The following is a 19,706-nucleotide window of genomic DNA, read 5'->3' as shown; positions in this document are numbered from 1 at the left end:
TTGATTTCTTGCTATCGCAACTTTTCTTGCTGCACCTTCTACATTACCATTACCCTGGACAGCTTTCATCAGGTCTTCCTCTTTGCTAGTAAGATTATCATTTAATTCGTTTAGTTCTTGCTTTGCTTCCTGGTTGTGTTTGATGGAAAATCTAAGAGTTTCTCCCCTTACACCGGCCTTTAATGTGTCCCAGACCACCTCTAGGGGAGCACTCCCTAGGTTATATTATAGAAAGTCAGGGATCCATTTTTCCATAAGGTTACAGTATTTTATGTTGGCCAGAAGAGCCCTTTCAAATGTCCAATTGCTGCGGGGTCTATGCAGATCCCCCAAATCCATATTAATAATTAAAGGGTTGTGGTCGGAAAAGACTCTTGGTAATCTGGCTATCGAACAGTGAGAGATAATTACATCAGACACAAGAAAATAATCTAATCTTGCAAATTTAGAATGGGGATGTGAAAAAAAAGTATACCCAGGGTCGGTTGGGTGTTGCATCTCCCAACAGTCAGATATCGCATGGGTGTTACAAAGATCATTGAGTGCTCTAAATGTTTTTGGCTTCCTTCCCTTGTAGCTAAAGTTATGAGCAGTTATCCACTTAGGCGGGAGATTTAGATTAATGTCACCGCAAACAATCAGCGAAACAGGCCAATGTGATAATTCGTTTGATAAAAAGTTCAAAAGATCGGGATTGTCAGAAACACAGCCATACACAGAGCAGATCGTAAATTTGTTCCCCTTATCATAGTTGCATTCCACGATGGCCCATCGGCCAAATTTATCTGCTGCCCGTCTCGCAAACTGGGCTCCACCACCTTTTGCCATAATAGCTACCCCTTTGGTTTTATTCTGTTGGGTGGTGGCGGTAATAACTCTATATCCTAATGTTTTTAATAAATGAAGCTGAGACCCCTCAACATGGGTTTCTTGTAGGCAAACTATATCTGCTCCAATAGATTTCAAACCAATTGCAAACCTTTGTCTTTTATGTGTATCATTTAACCCGCATATATTAATTGTCAAAATTTTCAACTTAACCATTATTACCTAATGAATCTGTCCTGTCTTCTAGTCGATTTTATTTTTCTTTCATACCTGTATATCCACCCCCCCTACTGTTAGACCCCCCCACAACCCCCCGCCATATCTTGAGGCTACTTCCCTGTATGTCTAACCTGTCCGGCCTTCCCCCCTTCCCTTTCCCCCCCCCCACCCACCACCACCATTGAAGGTTACCTGGGCCTGTCTGGACCAGGGGTGCGTCATCTGTGCAAGCGGGCTCTGCGAACTAGGCTAGTTTGTTAGTATAAGTTTTATGCTTATTTTTTATAGTTGACCCTTAGCCTAAATTTTCTAATAATTTTTCAGACTTAATTTCCCCAGATCATTCCGCCATTCCGCCAAAAGTCCACGCTTTCCCAATATATACCTTCTACTTGATACACATTGCTATAGTTAATTCATCTTATATATTCCTTTTACTACAAGTCTTTAAGTCTACAAGTATTTAAATCTGATTTAGATTATTTCCCGGAATTTCGAAGACTGTCTCTGAGATTTCTCGAAGATAGTCCTCCGCCTGTATTTCGCTGTTGAAGCTTCATGTTGCACCTTTAAATATAATTTTCAAGCGTGCCGGATTTTGCAAGAATACTTTTGCTCCAACTTTTTCAAAGGGTCCAAATAGCTGACACATTTTCCATCTTCGCTCCACGGTGGCGTGAGCGAAGTCCGGTCTGACAAAAAAATGAAACCCCTTATGCTCTCTCTGGGTGGTAGGTCTTGCAAGGTCGTTGATTTTTTCACGGAGGAGAAAATTCCCAAAGCAGACCAGCATTGCCCTGGGATATTGATTTTGCTTGTTAGAGTTTTTTGACAGCATTAGAGGAAAACGATGGGCCCGCTGAACTTCCATTTCCATATCCCAGGCTTCCAATTCCGGAAATGCTGTTTTGAGTATGTTGACCATTGCCCCTCTAGCATCGCTTCCCTCAAAATTCTCCGGAATTCCAAGAAACCTTGGATTATTCCTTCTGGATCTGTTTTCATGATCTTCCACTTTGGCCATAAGATCCCTTATTATTCCATCTTGTTCTGTTTCCTTTTTTTGAAGCGTCGCAACATCCGTTTCAAGATTCTCAGTACGGGTTTCCACCATGACCATTCTTTCAGAGATCTCGGAGCAGATACTGCCCACTTTCTTCACTGCTCCTTGTAGTTTTTCAATGGCCATGCAGTTCTTTTGGCTGTCTTTTTTCACATCCTCATGGAAATCTTTTATTGAGCTGAGCACCTGGCTCAACGAGGGCTCCGTAGTTTTTTGGTGTCTATCTTTGTTTTCTTGTGTGCTCAGGGTTTGGCGTGGTGTTTCTCCTGATGATTTAGTCCTTTGGCTTCTTCGGGGGGGATTAGGTCTACTTTTGACATAGTCTGTGTTATTTCCAGGGTCTGTGGTTTCCTCATTCAACACGTTTCGTTCTCTTTTGTATTTTGACCTTTTTTTCCCCCCACTCCTTTTTTTCCTGATGTTGAATTCGCTAGATAATCTTGAATCATTGGAGCCAGAGATCTCAGAGATACGGCGCCCCTTCGAGTGCTAGGACTTGATTCTCTTGAATTGCTCCGTTGGCTTGAGTCACTAGAGATAGACATTCCTGTTTCGTATACCTCAGATTCGGAATCTTCATCCGAGAGAGAGTGATTAGCTGAATGTGCTTCTTTCCCTACTGGAAGATCTTGCGAATTGGGAGCATTAGGAAAAGGGATCAGGTCCTTCGTTTCCTGATTCACTTTTTTTTTATCAAGTTGCTCCATTTGCTCTCTCTGATTTGATATTACTGCGTCTATCTCTATAGATGCCCTTGCCTCTTGGTCTTGGTGAGTCACTTTTGAATCTACCAGCCTTACTGCACAGGCTTCCTCGGTGAAGGACCTGCGAACAAAGCTGATGTTAGCTATGTGAAGCATGCAAGGGAGATATGGTTCACTTTGTTTACATATGTCCTTCCCTTATGCATGATGGAGGAGTGATCTTGAGGGCAGCTTTTTTAGCTAGTGGAATTCGTATATGCTACCAAGCATCCTTGCTTATTCACCCAAATTGTCCTATTACTGAGTATTTATTATGGATAGATCAGAAAATTCTGAAACATTTAACTGTACCGTATTATTTACTGCTAGTTGCACTTTGTTCTTGTTTTTTCATGCAAGGATTTTAATTAATTGTCCACAATAAACTAAACTGACGAATATGGCTCACTGTAAACGCAATTGATACACGCTATATGCGCGTTCACGTTCTGTACTATCAGAGTTTGAGTGATCACCCAAAGCCCCAGCATGCAGTCTGTGATCAGGACAATCCACTGACGTATTTGCCATTTTGTTTACTTCTAACAGCTTAACGAGACCTGGATAATTAATAACTGCACTGTGGCAACCTGTCGTGGAAACAATGCGGTCACTATAGAGCCTGTGCAATGTCCAGGGGTCAAGGCGGTGACCTGTGAAAGCGGCTTCCCTCCCATCAAAGTCTACAGAGAAGATGGCTGCTGCTATCACTATGAGTGTGAATGTAAGTACTTTGACACAATGGTCATATTTGCACTGAACCTCATAAATAGTTTTTGCTATGAAGTATGTCACAAATGTGAAAAGACGCCACGTTAATAACAGACGGTTTGTTTGTGCTGGTACTGCTGTACAGATATTCTCCCCTAAACAATTTTTTTGCAGGACATAAACCCTCCATATTAGCTATTGGAATTAAATGGGCCAGAAGCACCTGTTTTAGGGCACTTCCTGGCCATGTCGAGTCTAGTGTCTTTTAAGCTCGCAACAACTCACTAGGCAGACATGTGAATGAATGGTCATTTGACATCTAGGGGAATACGTTTTTCTAGGCACAGCTTCTAAAAGTCATCAGCATAAATATTTGTTTTGAGGATCTAAGTCTCGATTGATGGATACCCTCCAGAATAAAAATATCCTGGAACATGATAGCCAGACCTAAAAAGTATATTGACATAGAATGAATATAATAGAATGGAATATGGGGAGCACATGGATAAAGGCATGTGCACATGTTTAGCTCTGTCTTATATTTGTAGTGATCAAAGTAGGTGAAAGATTAAGGGAACCCGAAAATGATGACCCCCAAGTCGAAGCTCGATGGTGAGTTTATGGAGGCTGCTGATCAGCTATTGAGGCACAATTTATAATAAAAAGTTGCAACATTGCCCTAAAGTGTTTGGACCCGAGTGGGCCTGTCACTGGAGAAAATAAATACAAAAATAAATACAAAAAGGCCCCGTAAATGCACCACTGAATAGTGAGATTCTACTGAAAGTGAAGTTACATCAGATAGCTAAACACATCTTAGCAACAATGTAATGGAAGATTGACAAACACTACTGTCTAAATGCACAACCCACATAAAGTACACATTGTTTTGCTCAAATCCTAACCTCTCATCTTCATTGTGCATCAGGTGTCTGCAGTGGTTGGGGCGATCAACATTATATCACCTTTGATGGAACCTACTACACTTTCCTGGACAACTGTACATATACCCTGGTAAAGCAAATCACCCCACGGTATGACAACTTCAGCGTACTCATTGACAACTACTTCTGCAATGCAGAGGATGGCCTTTCTTGTCCCCAATCCCTTTACATTTACTACGGCTCCAGCGAAGTCATGCTGACACGTACTCTTTACAAGGGGAGGATGACTAACAGGGTAAGTTATCTTTTGTTCTAAAAAGCAGATATTGCTTTGAAAATTGCTGGGATAAAAAAAATGTTTTAACCACATCTTTGTTCCTACAGAAAAACATAGGGCCCGAATCACAAAGGTATTTTCAGGAGCAGATGTAGGTTTGTGGCCTAAAAGAATCCCCATTTATGCCTGTCAAAGATTACAAAAAAGATTCCTGGCTGGCATAAATACATATACTACTTCAGGTTTCTCTGAAATAAGTGTTGTGAACTCCACAGAAGTAAACCTTAGCATGTGGTAAGAGGAGGAAATTGCAAGGCGCCGTTAGCCTTATAAATTTGGGAATGCCCTACAATGGTCATAATTTTATTGCAGAAAATGGCTTGAGTAACTTCCTTCCAGGATGGGAAGCGGAACAGATCACACCTGGGGGCACATTATCAAGGGTGGCAATAGGGAATTTTCACCGCTTTAGCGGCCGATTTCGGCCGCTAAGCGGCGATAATTCTATCGCCCTATTAGCAAGCTGTCGCTAACAGCAGTTAGCGACAGCTTTTAGGTGATAGCGAGAGGTTTGGGGCCCGCTTTGCATGTTAGCGATATTTATCGCTAATGACATGCAAAGTGGGCGTACCCAAACTGTTAGTGACTGAAAACAGTCGCTAACATCTCTATCGCCTATTAGCAAGGCAGGCGTAGCAATGTAAATATTTGCGCTAAGCGCGAATATCTCCAAATACTAACACCTGCCCAGGCCAGTTCTTAGCCATGTTATCCAATGGGAGGTGGATAACATGGCTAAGAGCATTTTGTCGCTAATGCGTGAATATCGCTGTATTCTCAGCGATATTCACGCATTTCGCTGCTATCGCCATAAAATGTATCGCTTTGGAGATAAACGTTGCTAATAGCATGTTATCTCAGCAATAAATTCCGGCGATGCTCAGCGATAAAAAATCGTCGTTAAGCCTATTTAGCAATAAATATCGCTACTTGTTGGTAATATGCCCCCTAGACTTTTTAGGAGTGCATTGAAAGGGTTTTCTCCAAAGGAAAAAAAATAAAATTCCCCACACAGAAATTAGAACAATTATAAACACAGTGGGCTGAATTTCCCCTTTTCTTAAATCTACGCAATGTAGATTCCTAAACATTACAAACAGCAGCGGGGGGGTATGTTACAAAGCATTAACAGCAGTAATCCTAGAAACGAGTACCTAGTGTAGCTTTCCGGACATACTACTGGAAATGTTTGTGAAGTTGAACAAAACCGAAAAGTAAGTTCAGGCAGAGATGCTCATCTTCTCATGTACTTCTATAACTTTTTAAGAACTGGACCCTTGATTTAAAAGTGTAATTATATTTTTAAAATCAAGCAAAAGGGGGCGTGGCAAAGATGGCGACCGGGACAGACGTTGCTGAATGAGGCTCCCGGCTCGAATCCCGCATCCTGACCTTTTATTCGCCTATACCCCTCACAGCAGCCCCCAGAAAGTAAGCGCTGGTGGCCTGAGACCCCCGGGGCCTGTTCCAGCTGTCTTCGGTGGCTGCCGGTGTCCCGCAGCGACCTTGAGTGAGCTTTCCTCCCCGGCAGAGGCCGGACCCCCCATTTTGTGAGAGACGGCGCGCGGCTACCGGAGGCGGCGACTGTGCCCCTGGCCCGCTGGAGAGCCTGTACCCCGGTGCGGGACAGTCCGAGAGGTGGCATTGGGCTGCGGAGATCATCAGGAGATAGCCCGCCACTGCGAGGAGCAACGGCGAACTGGTGTCGCCACTGCTGGACTGCCGCGATACTCGAGCCCCCGGCTTGGAGGCCTAGCCCGGAGGCTCGCTCTGAGGTGGTGTCTTCCCTTTGCACTGTCACTGCCCTAGCGACCCAGGAGAAGGTGCGGCTCTGCCCGCAGCTAGGAGCGACATAGCAGCCAGTTCCGTATCCCCGGGGAGTGCGCACTGCTCCGGACTGGGGGTTGTGCCTGGCAGCCTAGAGGGAAAAATTGAGCCCCCGGCTTGTGGGCCTAGCGTTGCTGCCAGTGGGTCGGGCTGTCGATAAGAAGCATCAAGCGACTGCGGCGACGGAGGCTGCAGCCGGATAATCGCACTAGTGGGCAGAGCTGATGGGGTCGCGCCGAGGCCCGGGACCTGGGGCCCAGTGGCGGAGGACCAGGGATTGGACGAACTTGCGGTGCCGACTCATGGGGGAAGTGTGAAGGCCAACATTACAAGCAGGCAGGCACCTGCTGAGCGTCCCGTTGCAGGGACATAGGACACCACTAGATGCCTACATAACTTGTGAGGCCTGGACAGCCGGACGGGGCCCTTCTCTGCTCCGGCTGCTGCTAAGCCTCTACATATTGGCTCTGCTCCCATTGCTGGGAACGCGGTTGGGGGCTCACTGCGGCCGCTCTCCCCAAGCATCATGGCCACGGGCCATCGCTGGACAGGCCGCACGATAACAGAGGTGCTGGGAAAAGGCGCCCGAGGGAGACAAAAGTCCTGCGCACATGGGGACGCCAAAGACCGTCCCGGAACCAGATAACACGGACACCCCATCACCAAGTCCTTCCTAGAAACTCTCTTTAACACCTTGAGGGACGACTTCCAGACGTTGAAACAGAACATGGCTGGAGAGTTCATGGAACTACGCAGGGACGTGGACGGACTGGGGGAATGAGTGGCAGCGGTGGAGGAAACCGACCTCTCCAAGGGCGAAGAAATAGCGCAACTGCAGCAGGAGGTGGTGTTTCTCAAAGACCAGCAGATGGACTTACAGGCCCACGCAGAAGACCTTGAAAACCGGTCTCAAAGAAATAATATAAGGGTCCGGGGTGTGCCACTCAAAATGGAAGGGTCAGACATCTCTCTTCCTGCAGGGCTTATTCAGAGACATTTTGGGGACAATGAAGGCCTGGACATACGCATTGACAGAGCGCACAGGGTGGGTCTGGCGTGCCGTTCTTCTGCTCCTCCCCCGGACATCCTGGCATTCCTCCCGGACTTTCCGTTGAAAGAGCGTATTCTTCAGGAGGCCCGTAAGAAACAACCCCTCACCTTCCAAGGCCACTCCATATCATTATTCCAGGACCTTTCAGCCATCACCCTGCAGAAGAGGAAATCCTTCAAACCAGTTACAACCTTCCTGCGAGAAAAGGGTGTTCTCTACTCATGGGGCCACCCCTTTCGAATAATCTTTAAATGGAATGGATCCTTACAACAGCTCCGATCCTTGCAAGATACATGCACACTCCTGGGAATTAAGGGCCCGCTACCTGGCATACACATTCCGGTTTGGCAACACACACCTTACGATTGGTTCTATCTACGCCCCGAACACAGGTCAAGAGACATTCCTAAAGAGCGCCGTCTCTGAGTCACTTCAACCCTCTGCTTCACTTTTACTTCTGGGCGGGGATCTTAACATGGTCATGGACACACACGCAGATAGATCGGGGCAAAGGTATGGGGAGACAGGTGCGATCTCGACAACGGGGCTTGAATGGCTAAAAGAGAGGGGTATGGTGGACTTCTGGAGAGATACTTACCCACAAGCATCACAATTCACATTTTACTCACACGTACACCATATGTATGCTAGGCTCGATTACTTCTTGGGCTCCTCGGAATTGCTTGCAACCCTAGAGGAGGTCAACATAATACCCGCAGCCATTTTGGATCACGATGCAGTGGAGATGTCGATCAAGATCCGTGCACCCCCTCACCCTCGAGGCTCGTGGCGCTTGCGCGAAACCCTACTGCAGCGACCAGAGGTCACTAAAAGGATTGGCGACTGCATAACTGACTATCTAGCCACCATCGACACGCCGGGGGCTCTTAAGTCAGTTGTCCGTGGCGAACTTATTGCCATAGCTGCCGCTGAGGCTAAAGACCGCAAAGCTAAGCGAGATGACCTCACCGCACAGGTTTCAGAATTGGAAAGGGTTCACAGTCGCACCTGCGCTCCCCGTGTGTGGAAACAGTTAAAAGCGGCCAGAGCCCAACTAGCCAGCCTAGACACTGACAGGGCTGAATTCGCAGCACACCGTCTTCGGCACACCTATTATGTCGGGGGCAACAAAACAGGCCGTTTGCTAGCCAGTGCCTTGAAGACCAAAACCCAGCGCTCCAAGATCACCGGCCTCACAGACGACACTAGTGCTGTTCTCACAGAAGACACCCGGGTCGCCGAAGCGTTCCGATCTTATTATGCCTTGCTATACGGGGCTGAGGTGACATCCCCTGAGAACATCGAGACATACCTGGACACGGCAGTGGTTACCGAATTCTCCCAGGCAAACGTGGACGCCTTGGAAGCCCCCATTCGCCAGGATGAGGTGCTGGCGGCCATATCCCGGCTACGCCCGCTTAAATCCCCGGGGCCAGAAGGCTTCTCTGCAGGATTTTACAAGGCCTTTATTCAACTGGTAGCTCCAGTGCTCACCCGCCTCTTTAATTCCTTTGAGGGCCATGGCTCCATCCCTCCGGATATGTTGGCTGCTGAGGTGGTAGTCTTGCCCGAACCAGGTAAGTAACCCACGCATTGCTCTGCCTTCCGCCCTATCTCATTACTGAACCTCGACCTGAAGCTTTTTACTGGTGTTCTTGCCGCGCGCTTTGGCCCCTGCTTACCGGGGATTTTGGAACCAGACCAATCAGGTTTTGTGTCCAATCGACAGTGTAGTGACAACACCAAAAGGATACTACATTTGAGTGACAAGGCCCACTTTCAATCCTCGGACTCCGCGCTACTTGCCATTGACGCAGAAAAAGCGTTTGACCGAGTGGAATGGCCTTACTTACAACGAGTCCTGAAGCGCTTCGGGTTAGGGGACCGCTTTCAATCTTGGATTGCTAGTTGTTACTGCCACCCCCAGGCCAGAGTCCGACTGGGCAACTTTCGCTCAGCCCCATTTAAAATTCAGCGCGGCACCAGAAAGGGGTGCCCTCTCTCCCCCCTTCTGTTTGCCCTATACACAGCACCTCTGGCACAGAAGGTCCGGGATAAACCCGACATCCGCGGCATTACCTTTGGTCACGAGCCCCACACGATCAGCCTCTACGCTGATGACATCATATCAGCCCTTGACCACCCTGCCCGCTCCATACCCGCCTTTATAGAGGAACTTGATAAATTTGGTTCCGTCTCGGGATTCCGCATCAACAGAGGGAAATCCCTGATACTACCGCTGGGAAATAACACGCAATCCAATGACCCTGCCATCGCCGGAGGGAGTGGTCTTCAACTCTCCACACATATCCCATACCTAGGAATCACCCCTACCTCCTCGACGGACTCAACGGTCCTTACTATTTACAAGTCCTTGACCACCCAGATCCGGACGGATCTCACACGCTGGTCAAAACAACCTCTCTCTCTTTTAGGGAGGGTCACGGCGGTGAAAATGTCAATTCTGCCTAGGATTCTCTATCTATTTCAGACCCTCCCGGTCATACCCCTCGCGGGCACCTTAAAGTAACTACAGGCTGATCTCCACAACTTCATCTGGAAAGGTCCGCGCGCACGTATCCATAAACAGCTGGCATTCAAGATTATAGATGAGGGAGGCCTTGGCATCCCGAATCTGCTGCAGTATTTTCAAGCCTCTCAGCTCCGCTATCTGGTGGAGTGGTACAGGCCAGAATCAGAGAAAAGATGGGTCTTCCAGGATAGAGCCATGGCTCAAATCCCACTCTGGAGAATTCCGTTCCTCGTCAAACAATACCACATTACCTATTGAAATCACCTATTACCCGCACGACTTTGAAGGTCTGGGATAGTGTTTCCCTCAAGAGGGAACTGACGACCTTCCCATCTCCATTCACTCCCATACTGGACAACCCGGAATTTCCTCCGGGCAATGATCCACATGCGTTTTCACAGTGGCGTGGTATCGAGTGTCATTGCGCCGGGGATCTTTTTGACACACAGGGCTTTCTCCCCCTCTCTGATATCAAACAAGGATACGGAATAGACAATCCTCACATCTTCCAATACTTCCAACTTCGACACTGGCTCAACAACCCTGCTACTGCTACCCTGGTAGGGCGCCCAATAACGACCTTCGAGAAGTGGCTTCTCACCAAGGACACAGACAAACATCTCATCTCAGAAATGTACAAGATGCTCACACCACCACCTAGCCCAGATAAGACACCGGGTCAGGGTCACTGGGAGGCTGAGCTAGGGAGGACATTGACTCCTAAAGAGTGGAGCTATGTATATTACAGAGCTCACACACCACACGCAATACGGCAGCCAGAGAAGCCGCGGTGAAACTGGCAATGTACTGGCATCTCACCCCGGTCCGAATACCCGGCGCGTAGTGCACTGTGCTGGAGGGGCCGCAGGGGGCAGGGCACAATGACCCATCTTCTCTGGGACTGCCCTGAACTCGGAAGTTATTGGGAGACGATACTGGATGACATCAACTCCACCTTTGATACTGATATCCCAAGGTTCCCAGCCTATGCTATTCTCGGCCTCCCCAACGCACTCACCTTCCCACTGAAGTCGATGAGGGGTCGTCAAATGGGGATCGCTATGCAAGCAGCCACACAGCACATCTTATCATTGTGGGGCTCAACCACCAAGCCCACACACACAGGGTGGCTACATAAACTCTGGTTCACCCTGGTAATGGAACGCATACAAGCTACACTCACGAATTCTACCAACACTTTCCGTAAAATATGGCTTCCACTGCTGTCTCTTCTATCCAAAGAATTCAATGAAGTCACATGCCCTAGGTATCTTCGAGTTTTACGCCTCACTGACGTTCCACACGACCCTCATTGAACATTTGGACACCTACACCGTTCGGCACTGGCCTACTGATAGACTTCATGCCAATACTTGTCACACTGGATGGGGTAGGGGAGGGGGGACTGGTTTGTGGTTGGGGGGGAGGGTTTGGCTGTTGATTTCCTTATTGTATCTTATAGCAGAGGTCAACAGCCGCTTTATTGACATCCATATCCCCTTTTGGCATTTAAACCTCCCTTCTCATTTCGTCCCTAGGGAAGACATGCTCGTCTGTCCCGCCAGCTGTATATGCCTACTGCTTTTATATTTTATCAAGATGTCTATCATTGCTTTTTTTGGGAAAATTAATAAAACACATTTAAAACTAAAAATCAAGCAAAAATGTTATGTTGGAAAGGAGTGAAGTGGCAGGACACAACGTTAATGTTGTTAAGTAACCTTTTTGGGTGTAAGTATAGCGGAGTAAGGAACGAATAAAGCATTCTTTAGAAAGTGGGACTGGGCTGTCCTTGTGAGACCTACCAAAGTAATCTTTGCTTACATCTGAGACTAGGGTATCTTATAAAAGGACAAACAGAATTTGACCCTATTTGTGTCTGTAACATATGCCTATGTCCATTGGCCACAGGTCTAAATCTTTCAAGAAAAGAGCAGCTGGTCTTGTGGCCTTTCCTGTTTTAACATATTGCTTCCCGCATGCAATAACACAAACTCATTACCTACAGACTAGCCAATCCATGTATTTATCATGGAACTCAACTAATCCTTCATATGCAATGTGATTTCTCCAGTACAGAGAGGTCTTGCTCTATCAGATCACAGCCAGAATCTTCCCTTAAAGCAGAAGCACGTATGGGCTTATGTACAAGCCCCTATCGCTACAACAACATTACTTTTACCAACGTTGTGGTTGGGATAGGGGCACGAATCAGCACACCTGACAATGAGCAAATGGCATTTTAGGATTGTTAATGTGCAGGAAGGGACACCTTCCTACACATAAACAATCTTCCCCTGCATTCAGACACCCTCTAGTGCAAGGGTGCCTGCGTTGGTGCTAAATTGATAAACTTAGCGCCATTGCAGGGGGAAACGCAAGGCTGCACCACATTCTTGTAAATATGGTGCAGTCTTACATTTCAGAAGTGGTGGAGAGAGGCATTAAGCCAGGAAGCATACTTTTACAGCATTCTCACATAATTACGATAATGCAGATTATGCACATTTTGCACACCGTAACTTTCTAGCAATGTTGTTCGAGAGAGAAGTGAGAGAAATTTTTTTACTGTAGCCCACTTGTTGGACCTGGCCCTTTTTGGCAGGTTCACCCCGAAACTTTTTGCTTTTTCCTAGCCTGTTTCTGTGACCTGGTGTTGGTGATTTTAGGCCTCTGATCACTTTTTCACTGTGGTACAGTGTAAAGTGCGTGAGCTCTCTTTGTGTGTGGTGAGAGTGACCTGCCCTTCCTTAGGAATGAATGGGGAATATGTATGCCCATGGTAGTTCCTGATGTGTGGGGAGTGCAGGGTCGAGTTTGGTATGTGCAAACTCGTGAGATTGAATGCTGCGCAATGATATATGTGGCATGATTGTGTCTAGTGTGGAAGTGCCACTTCTAGAAGTTTGCGTATTTGAGTAATTTGTGTCTGGCCTGTGATTGGCTGAAGCTGGCTGGTGAGCCTGTCTCCAAGAGTCTGGGTGGGTCTGCCCCGGTGGTGAAAGGAGTTATTAGCATGCTGATGTGAGGGGAGGGGTGTACCTGGGCCTGAATAGGGCTGGGCTTTCCCCACACAATGCTGGCTCCATCCCCTGTGGTGCGTCTGATGTCCCCAGCCTGGCCAGTGAAAGTAGTTACCTATAACCAGTTGTAGCTGGTTCTCACATTGCCTGCACCCTGCTATACAAAGGATTTTACTGTATAAAAAGGGGCTGTGTCCCGTTACAAAATGTTCTTGTTTCTGACTTGAATCCTGCCAGGGGCGTGCTGCTGCATGGGCCAAGAGGAAGGATTGCCTCCCTGGGCCCTGCCCAGCCCCTGGATACCTGATGGACTTTTCTTTTCTGGGAGCTGCTGTGCTCCACTTTATGTCCTGGACTGCTGAGGTCCTGGACTTCTGATGGACTTTGTTGCTTTATTTTTGCATCTAGCGCTTTGGAGCGCTTTATTTCTCCACCAGCGCTTGAGAGCGCTTTATTTTTACTTATAGCGCTGGGAGCGCTTTACTTTGCCCCCAAGCGCTTAGTAGCGCTTTTATTTTTATGCACCGAGGGTGCCCACCCCTCATTTTCCGCCATATAGAAAGACCGCCATCGGCCCGAGTCATCGTCGGAGCGGCCGCGCAGTGATTGGCTCACTCTGGGGGGCTTGACTGGAGAGGCTGCGCTGTGATTGGTGCCTCGCTGTAGACTGCACCGATGAGACGCGCTAGGATTGGCCCAGAAGCAGAGAAGAAGTGCAGCCTCATAGGGGGCTCGTCTTGTGAGCTGCGCTGGGATTGACAGCGCTTACCCATATTGCCAGAGATGACCCGGAAGGCTGGCGATGGATCCTGTGGGGTTCCCGTTGCGTGGAGAAAGCCCCGAGTGCCGCCCGAAGTCCTGCTGAGGCAGAGTGATTGGGGGCCGATGAGGAACATGGTACCGGTAGCAGAGGGGGCGCGAGGCACATTTTCGGTGCCTGCCCCCACCGCGTGAAAGAAGTATTCCCGCTGGACTTCCCCGACAGACGCCGGGTGAGTAAGAGTGGGCTGGGGGGCTCCAGGCGGGTGCGAGCACGAGGCACATTGTGTCGGTGGCATTTAGGGTGGCCAGAATGGCAGTGGGCCGCCCCACCATTTTCCAGAGCCCCGTGGGGCTCCCATCCGGGCCCATGTTTGTTAGAGTCCCTGTGAGGGATTTGGGGGCCCAGTTGTTTAGAACGAGGCCCCAGAGCTGAAGGGGCATTTCGAGCGTCCAGAGCGGCCCCATTAGCAGCGGGCTGCTCCAACCTATGGGGGCAGTGATTGTTGCAGTGAGCCCCCGAGAGGCCAGTGTTTCCCCCCATGGGATGCCTCAGTGTCTGTGGGCCGTCCTTATTTACTGAGCCCCGTGTGGCTCCAGCCTACGCCTATTTGTATTTGCAGAACCAGATGGCTAAGGGTGGCGCAGTTTTGTCCAGAGGGGCTAGTGAGAGCCCCAGTCGCAGTCTTGTTGATCTCCAGCTGCCCAGCAATTAGTGGGCAGCTGCACAGTTTAGGCGCAAAGGGAGAGAGAGTCCCTGTGTGGGACAGAGATGGCACAGTGGTGCCAGGCCTGCTACAACTGCGCAGCACTTAGTGCCAGCTGCATCGTTTTGGCCCTGTTGTTGTTCCCAGCTGCCCAGCAATTAGTGGGCAGCTGCAACGTTTAGGTTTGCGCCAGTGGCGCACCCCTGACTGGCGCTGCATTGGCAGCTCGCCCTGACATTCTGGACACAGGGCTTTTGAGTCCCCTTGTTAGATGGCCAGTTGGTCAGGGGGCTGGTATGTGATTTTTGTGCAATGTGATTTTGCTATGTTTATGATAGTAATTGCCTAGGGTGATGTTTGCGCTATGTGATTATGAGGTTATTTTACCTATGTAGGTTTATGCTAGTGAGAGTTTATTTTACTATGTGAGTTACGCCCCTAAATGTGAGTTATGCTTAGGGGGAGAGTCTAATGTGTTTAGACTAGTGAGAGATTGCCTACTGTAGTTTTTACTGGTTAGGCCCAAATGTGAGTTATGCGTAATGTGCTATGCCATTATGCCTGTGACACCTCTGAATGTGTTTTATGCATCATGTGTTTCCTTCCCTTACACCTCTGAATGTTTTAGGCATCATGTGTTTCTCCGGTACCTCTGAATGTGTTTTGATGCGTCATGTGCCTTGTTCCTTACACCGCTGAATGTATGTTTATACATCATGTGTCTTTCCTACACCTCTGAATGTTCTATGCATCATGTGTGAAACTTCTGACTGTTCTATGATCTACAAAGTGCTACTTCTAACAGTATTTCTAATTCTAAAAGTGTTGATTCTGACAGTGGCCCATGTGGCCCTGTCCTGTAAATAATCCCTTGTGAATATTGCCTGTGCCAGTTGGCCTAATGTATATTGTGTGATTACTATCTGATGTGTTTTGACAATACAAAAGTTATTTTTTATATAACCTTATGTGGAGTTCCTTTTGTGGTGTGCCTAGAATGTTGTTGCTGTTGTGTGCGTGCGCAAATGCTTTACACATTGCCTCCGGGATAAGCCTGTCTGCTCGTGGCAAGCTACCAAGGGGATGAGCAGGGTTTATCTTGGCGTGTGACTCCCTTGCCCTGACTAGAATTGTGGTTTCTGCTTAGCTTTGGCGTCAGCCTTAGCCAACCAGAAATAGCCAGTTCTAACATTGTTGGACAGCGGTGAGGATTAGCACTTGTGTTTGCGCAGTGCCACAGTGACTACTGGCTACATTACAAAACTCTGCATTCTAGATAGTCACATGTTTGGGATTATTGTTTGTGATTTTGTTTTTCCTCAAGAGTGTCATTTTCAAATGGTGTTTCCTGCGCTTTTATGTTTAGTGGCAGATGAGAGAAAATGACAGGGCGGGTCTAAGCATGGGCGTAAAATCCGTTCCGCTCGCGGATTTTGCGGATTTTCGGTAAATTCGCAATCCGCGAGATTCGCGAATTTCCCACAAAATCCGCAAATTCGCACGCAGCGGATTTTTTTTTTCTTGGTGATACAATTTTGCGGCGCGCGGCGTTTACTTACCGTCATTCAGCGTTTGCCGAGTTGTTTTTCTTGATATTTTGCGAGTGCTGCGCCATTTTGGATCTTGCTGCGGGATCCCGCGAGAATTTGGCGAGCGCGATTACGTAATCGCGGCTTGCCAACTTGCACAGCGAGAGTTTGTCAACGCGAGTACGCCGTGATCACGTATCGCGGGACTTCGCAATTGCGAGCTTGGAGATGCGGCGAGCAGCAACAATCTCGCACTTGCAAAAATATAAAATTTGCAATTCTGCACAAGAAATCCACCAGCAAGCAGCATAAACCTTCTGGAAATGATGATTTTTATCTGAATAACTCCTCAGGTTGACATTTGCCTGCACTTTTTTTGCGAGGAGACCATTTTGGGGAGGGGGGGGGGTTGGGAGGAAGGAAGTGCCCCACAGTCTTCAACTTCCTGTTCCTGTCCAGCAGGCTCCTCCCAGTGCTTTGTCCATCTCCTGGTCACTTTTCATTTGGATCTGGAGCTGGAAGGATTACTTTTTGTGAATGCTGCTGGATATTTGGATTTGAGGCCTTTTTGACTTTCTTTGGATCACTTTTGGATTAGAAATTTCACAAGTAAGTTTGTTTGGGGCATTACAGTTGCTGCAACTACAATTTTGGAATTTTCGATTTTTGAGCTGTTTTGGGGCCTTTTGCCCAGGGGTACTCAGTGGTGGGTGCACTGAGTCTTTCTGTGGGGTGTTTTGAATTTAAACATCATGGAGGGGCTGGATGGCTTGGGATTGTGCTGATTTTTCAGTGATTTTCGTTTTTTGGCCTGTTGTGGCCTTTTCACCCTGGGTAGTGAGTGGTGCATGGGCCTAGTCTTTCTGTGGGTTGTCTTAAATTTAAACATCATGGAGGGGCTGGATGGCATGGGATTGTGCTGATTTTTCTGTGATTTTCGTTTTTTTGGCCTGTTGTGGACAGGCCATGTGGTTGGGGGCCATTTTGAGTGCTGCTACAGGCCCTGGCCATGTGCTGTGATGGAGGGGGCCATTTTGAATGCAGGCAGTGTTCTCAGGCCTGCACCCATTTTGCCTAGCTTTCATCCATTATGCCCAGGGGTAGTGAGTGGTGCATGTGCCTAGTCTTTCTGTGGGTTGTCTTGAATTTAAACATCATGGAGGGGCTGGATGGAATGGGATTGTGCTGATTTTTCAGTGATTTTCGTTTTTTTGGCCTGTTGTGGACAGGCCATGTGGTTGGGGGCCATTTTGAGTGCTGCTACAGGCCCTGGCCATGTGCTGTGATGGAGGGGGGCATTTTGAATGCAGGCAGTGTTCTCAGGCCTGCACCCATTTTGCCTAGCTTTCATCCATTATGCCCAGGGGTAGTGAGTGGCGCATGGGCCTAGTCTTTCTGTGGGTTGTCTTGAATTTAAACATCATGGAGGGGCTGGATGGCATGGGATTGTGCTGATTTTTCTGTGATTTTCGTTTTTTTGGCCTGTTGTGGACAGGCCATGTGGTTGGGGGCCATTTTGAGTGCTGCTACAGGCCCTGGCCATGTGCTGTGATGGAGGGGGCCATTTTGAATGCAGGCAGTGTTCTCAGGCCTGCACCCATTTTGCCTAGCTTTCATCCATTATGCCCAGGGGTAGTGAGTGGTGCATGGGCCTAGTCTTTCTGTGGGTTGTCTTGAATTTAAACATCATGGAGGGGCTGGATGGCATGGGATTGTGCTGATTTTTCTGTGATTTTCGTTTTTTTTGGCCTGTTGTGGACAGGCCATGTGGTTGGGGGCCATTTTGAGTGCTGCTACAGGCCCTGGCCATGTGCTGTGATGGAGGGGGCCATTTTGAATGCAGGCAGTGTTCTCAGGCCTGCACCCATTTTGCCTAGCTTTCATCCATTATTCCCAAGGGTAGTGAGTGGTGCATGGCCCTAGTCTTTCTGTGGGTTGTCTTGAATTTAAACATCATGAAGGGGCTGGATGGCATGGGATTGTGCTGATTTTTCTGTGATTTTCGTTTTTTTGGCCTGTTGTGGACAGGCCATGTGGTTGGGGGCCATTTTGAGTGCTGCTACAGGCCCTGGCCATGAGCTGTGATGGAGGGGGCCATTTTGAATGCAGGCAGTGTTCTCAGGCCTGCACCCATTTTGCCTAGCTTTCATCCATTATGCCCAGGGGTAGTGAGTGGTGCATGGGCCTAGTCTTTCTGTGGGTTGTCTTGAATTTTAAACATCATGGAGGGGCTGGATGGCTTGGGATTGTGCTGATTTTTCAGCGATTTTCGTTTTTTTGGCCTGTTGTGGCCTTTTCACCAGGGGGTAGTGAGTGGTGCATGTGCCTAGTCTTTCTGTGGGTTGTCTTGAATTTAAACATCATGGAGGGGCTGGATGGCTTGGGATTGTGCTGATTTTTTTGTGATTTTCGTTTTTTTGGCCTGTTGTTGTGGCCTTTTCACCAGGGGTAGTGACTAGTGAGTGTTGCATGTGCCTAGTCTTTCTGTGGGGTGTCTTGAATTTAAGCATCATGGAGGGCATGGGATTGTGCTGATTTTTCTGTTTTTTTTAATTTTTTTGGGGTGTATAACTGAACTGATGTTCCTCTGTCTTCCATTGCTTTTAGGTGCACAAGACTCAAGAGAACCACCAGTGCCAGGAAGAAGTCCTGCAGAGGTGTGTGTGTGCAGCATAACGTCACGCGACGTCACGTCTGGCCTCAGACAACTCTACAATTCGTGCAACTGCGGCCTGCTGTCTGACCTGCTCTGAAGAAGATGGCCCCAAAAAAAGGTCTCCGTAGCTCCTCTAGCAAGAAAGTTGCTAGTAAGGAGCAGAAGAAGCAAGTTACCAAGGAGGCTGGTGTGCCGGCCGCCGCGTTTTTTGGGAGCAAAAAAAAAAGTACGCCTGCAGCAGCAGCAGGATCTGCTGGGGACCAAGCTGGGAGCAGCACCCCGCTCCATTGGGTTCAGTGCCTCCACCACCACGCCAACTTAAGTCAAAGCCCTTGAGTGCTTCAGAGGCAGTCAGTGTACTTCTTCAATCACCATCGAACAGTGATGTTGGCTCATCGCAAGAAAGTAACAGCAATTTCCCTGAATCAACACAGGTTGTTGTAACTCATCTGACAAGTGGTGAACAACCACAGCCGCAACAACACCATGTGCAAGTACAAGCCCAAGTACATGTGGAAGGAGAGGCAGCGCAAGGAGATGCACAAGCAGAGGTGCATGGAGGGTCACAAGTGCCCACAATAGTTGTTCCTCCCGAAGTAGGGGCAGATCAGGAAATTGACAATCAAACCGAGGTATCATTTGAGGAAGCCACTCCTACTGATGATCATTCATTGTCTTCCACATCCCTAGCAAGGAAAAGATCAAGGGGGGTGTCTACATCTTCTTCAAGCCCACCTCCTTCTGATGATCCCATTCTGGATGAAGATTGGGAACCATCATCACGGCAGTCTGAGAGTGAGGCACACCATGATCTGACAAAGATACCTAAGCGTAAA

The 19,706-nt window shown here is 48.2% G+C and overlaps 1 protein-coding gene across 1 annotated transcript in view; it reads left to right on the top strand.

Annotated features, from left to right (window-relative positions):
* The window catches only part of LOC147733207 (mucin-5AC-like), a 179,705-nt gene that overhangs the window by 104,900 nt on the left and 55,099 nt on the right, over nt 1-19,706 (top strand). The window contains exons 31-32 of the mRNA XM_086956039.1: nt 3,403-3,577; nt 4,493-4,743. Of these exons, the coding sequence (XP_086812165.1) occupies nt 3,403-3,577; nt 4,493-4,743 (426 nt within the window). The remainder of the gene's footprint in view (nt 1-3,402; nt 3,578-4,492; nt 4,744-19,706) is intronic.

Source organism: Lissotriton vulgaris, chromosome 2_1 (genome assembly GCF_964263255.1).
Source record: "Lissotriton vulgaris chromosome 2_1, aLisVul1.2, whole genome shotgun sequence".
Lineage (NCBI taxonomy): Eukaryota > Metazoa > Chordata > Amphibia > Caudata > Salamandridae > Lissotriton > Lissotriton vulgaris.
Note: the sequence above shows the minus strand (reverse complement) of the source record. Positions and strands in the feature narration are given on the sequence as shown.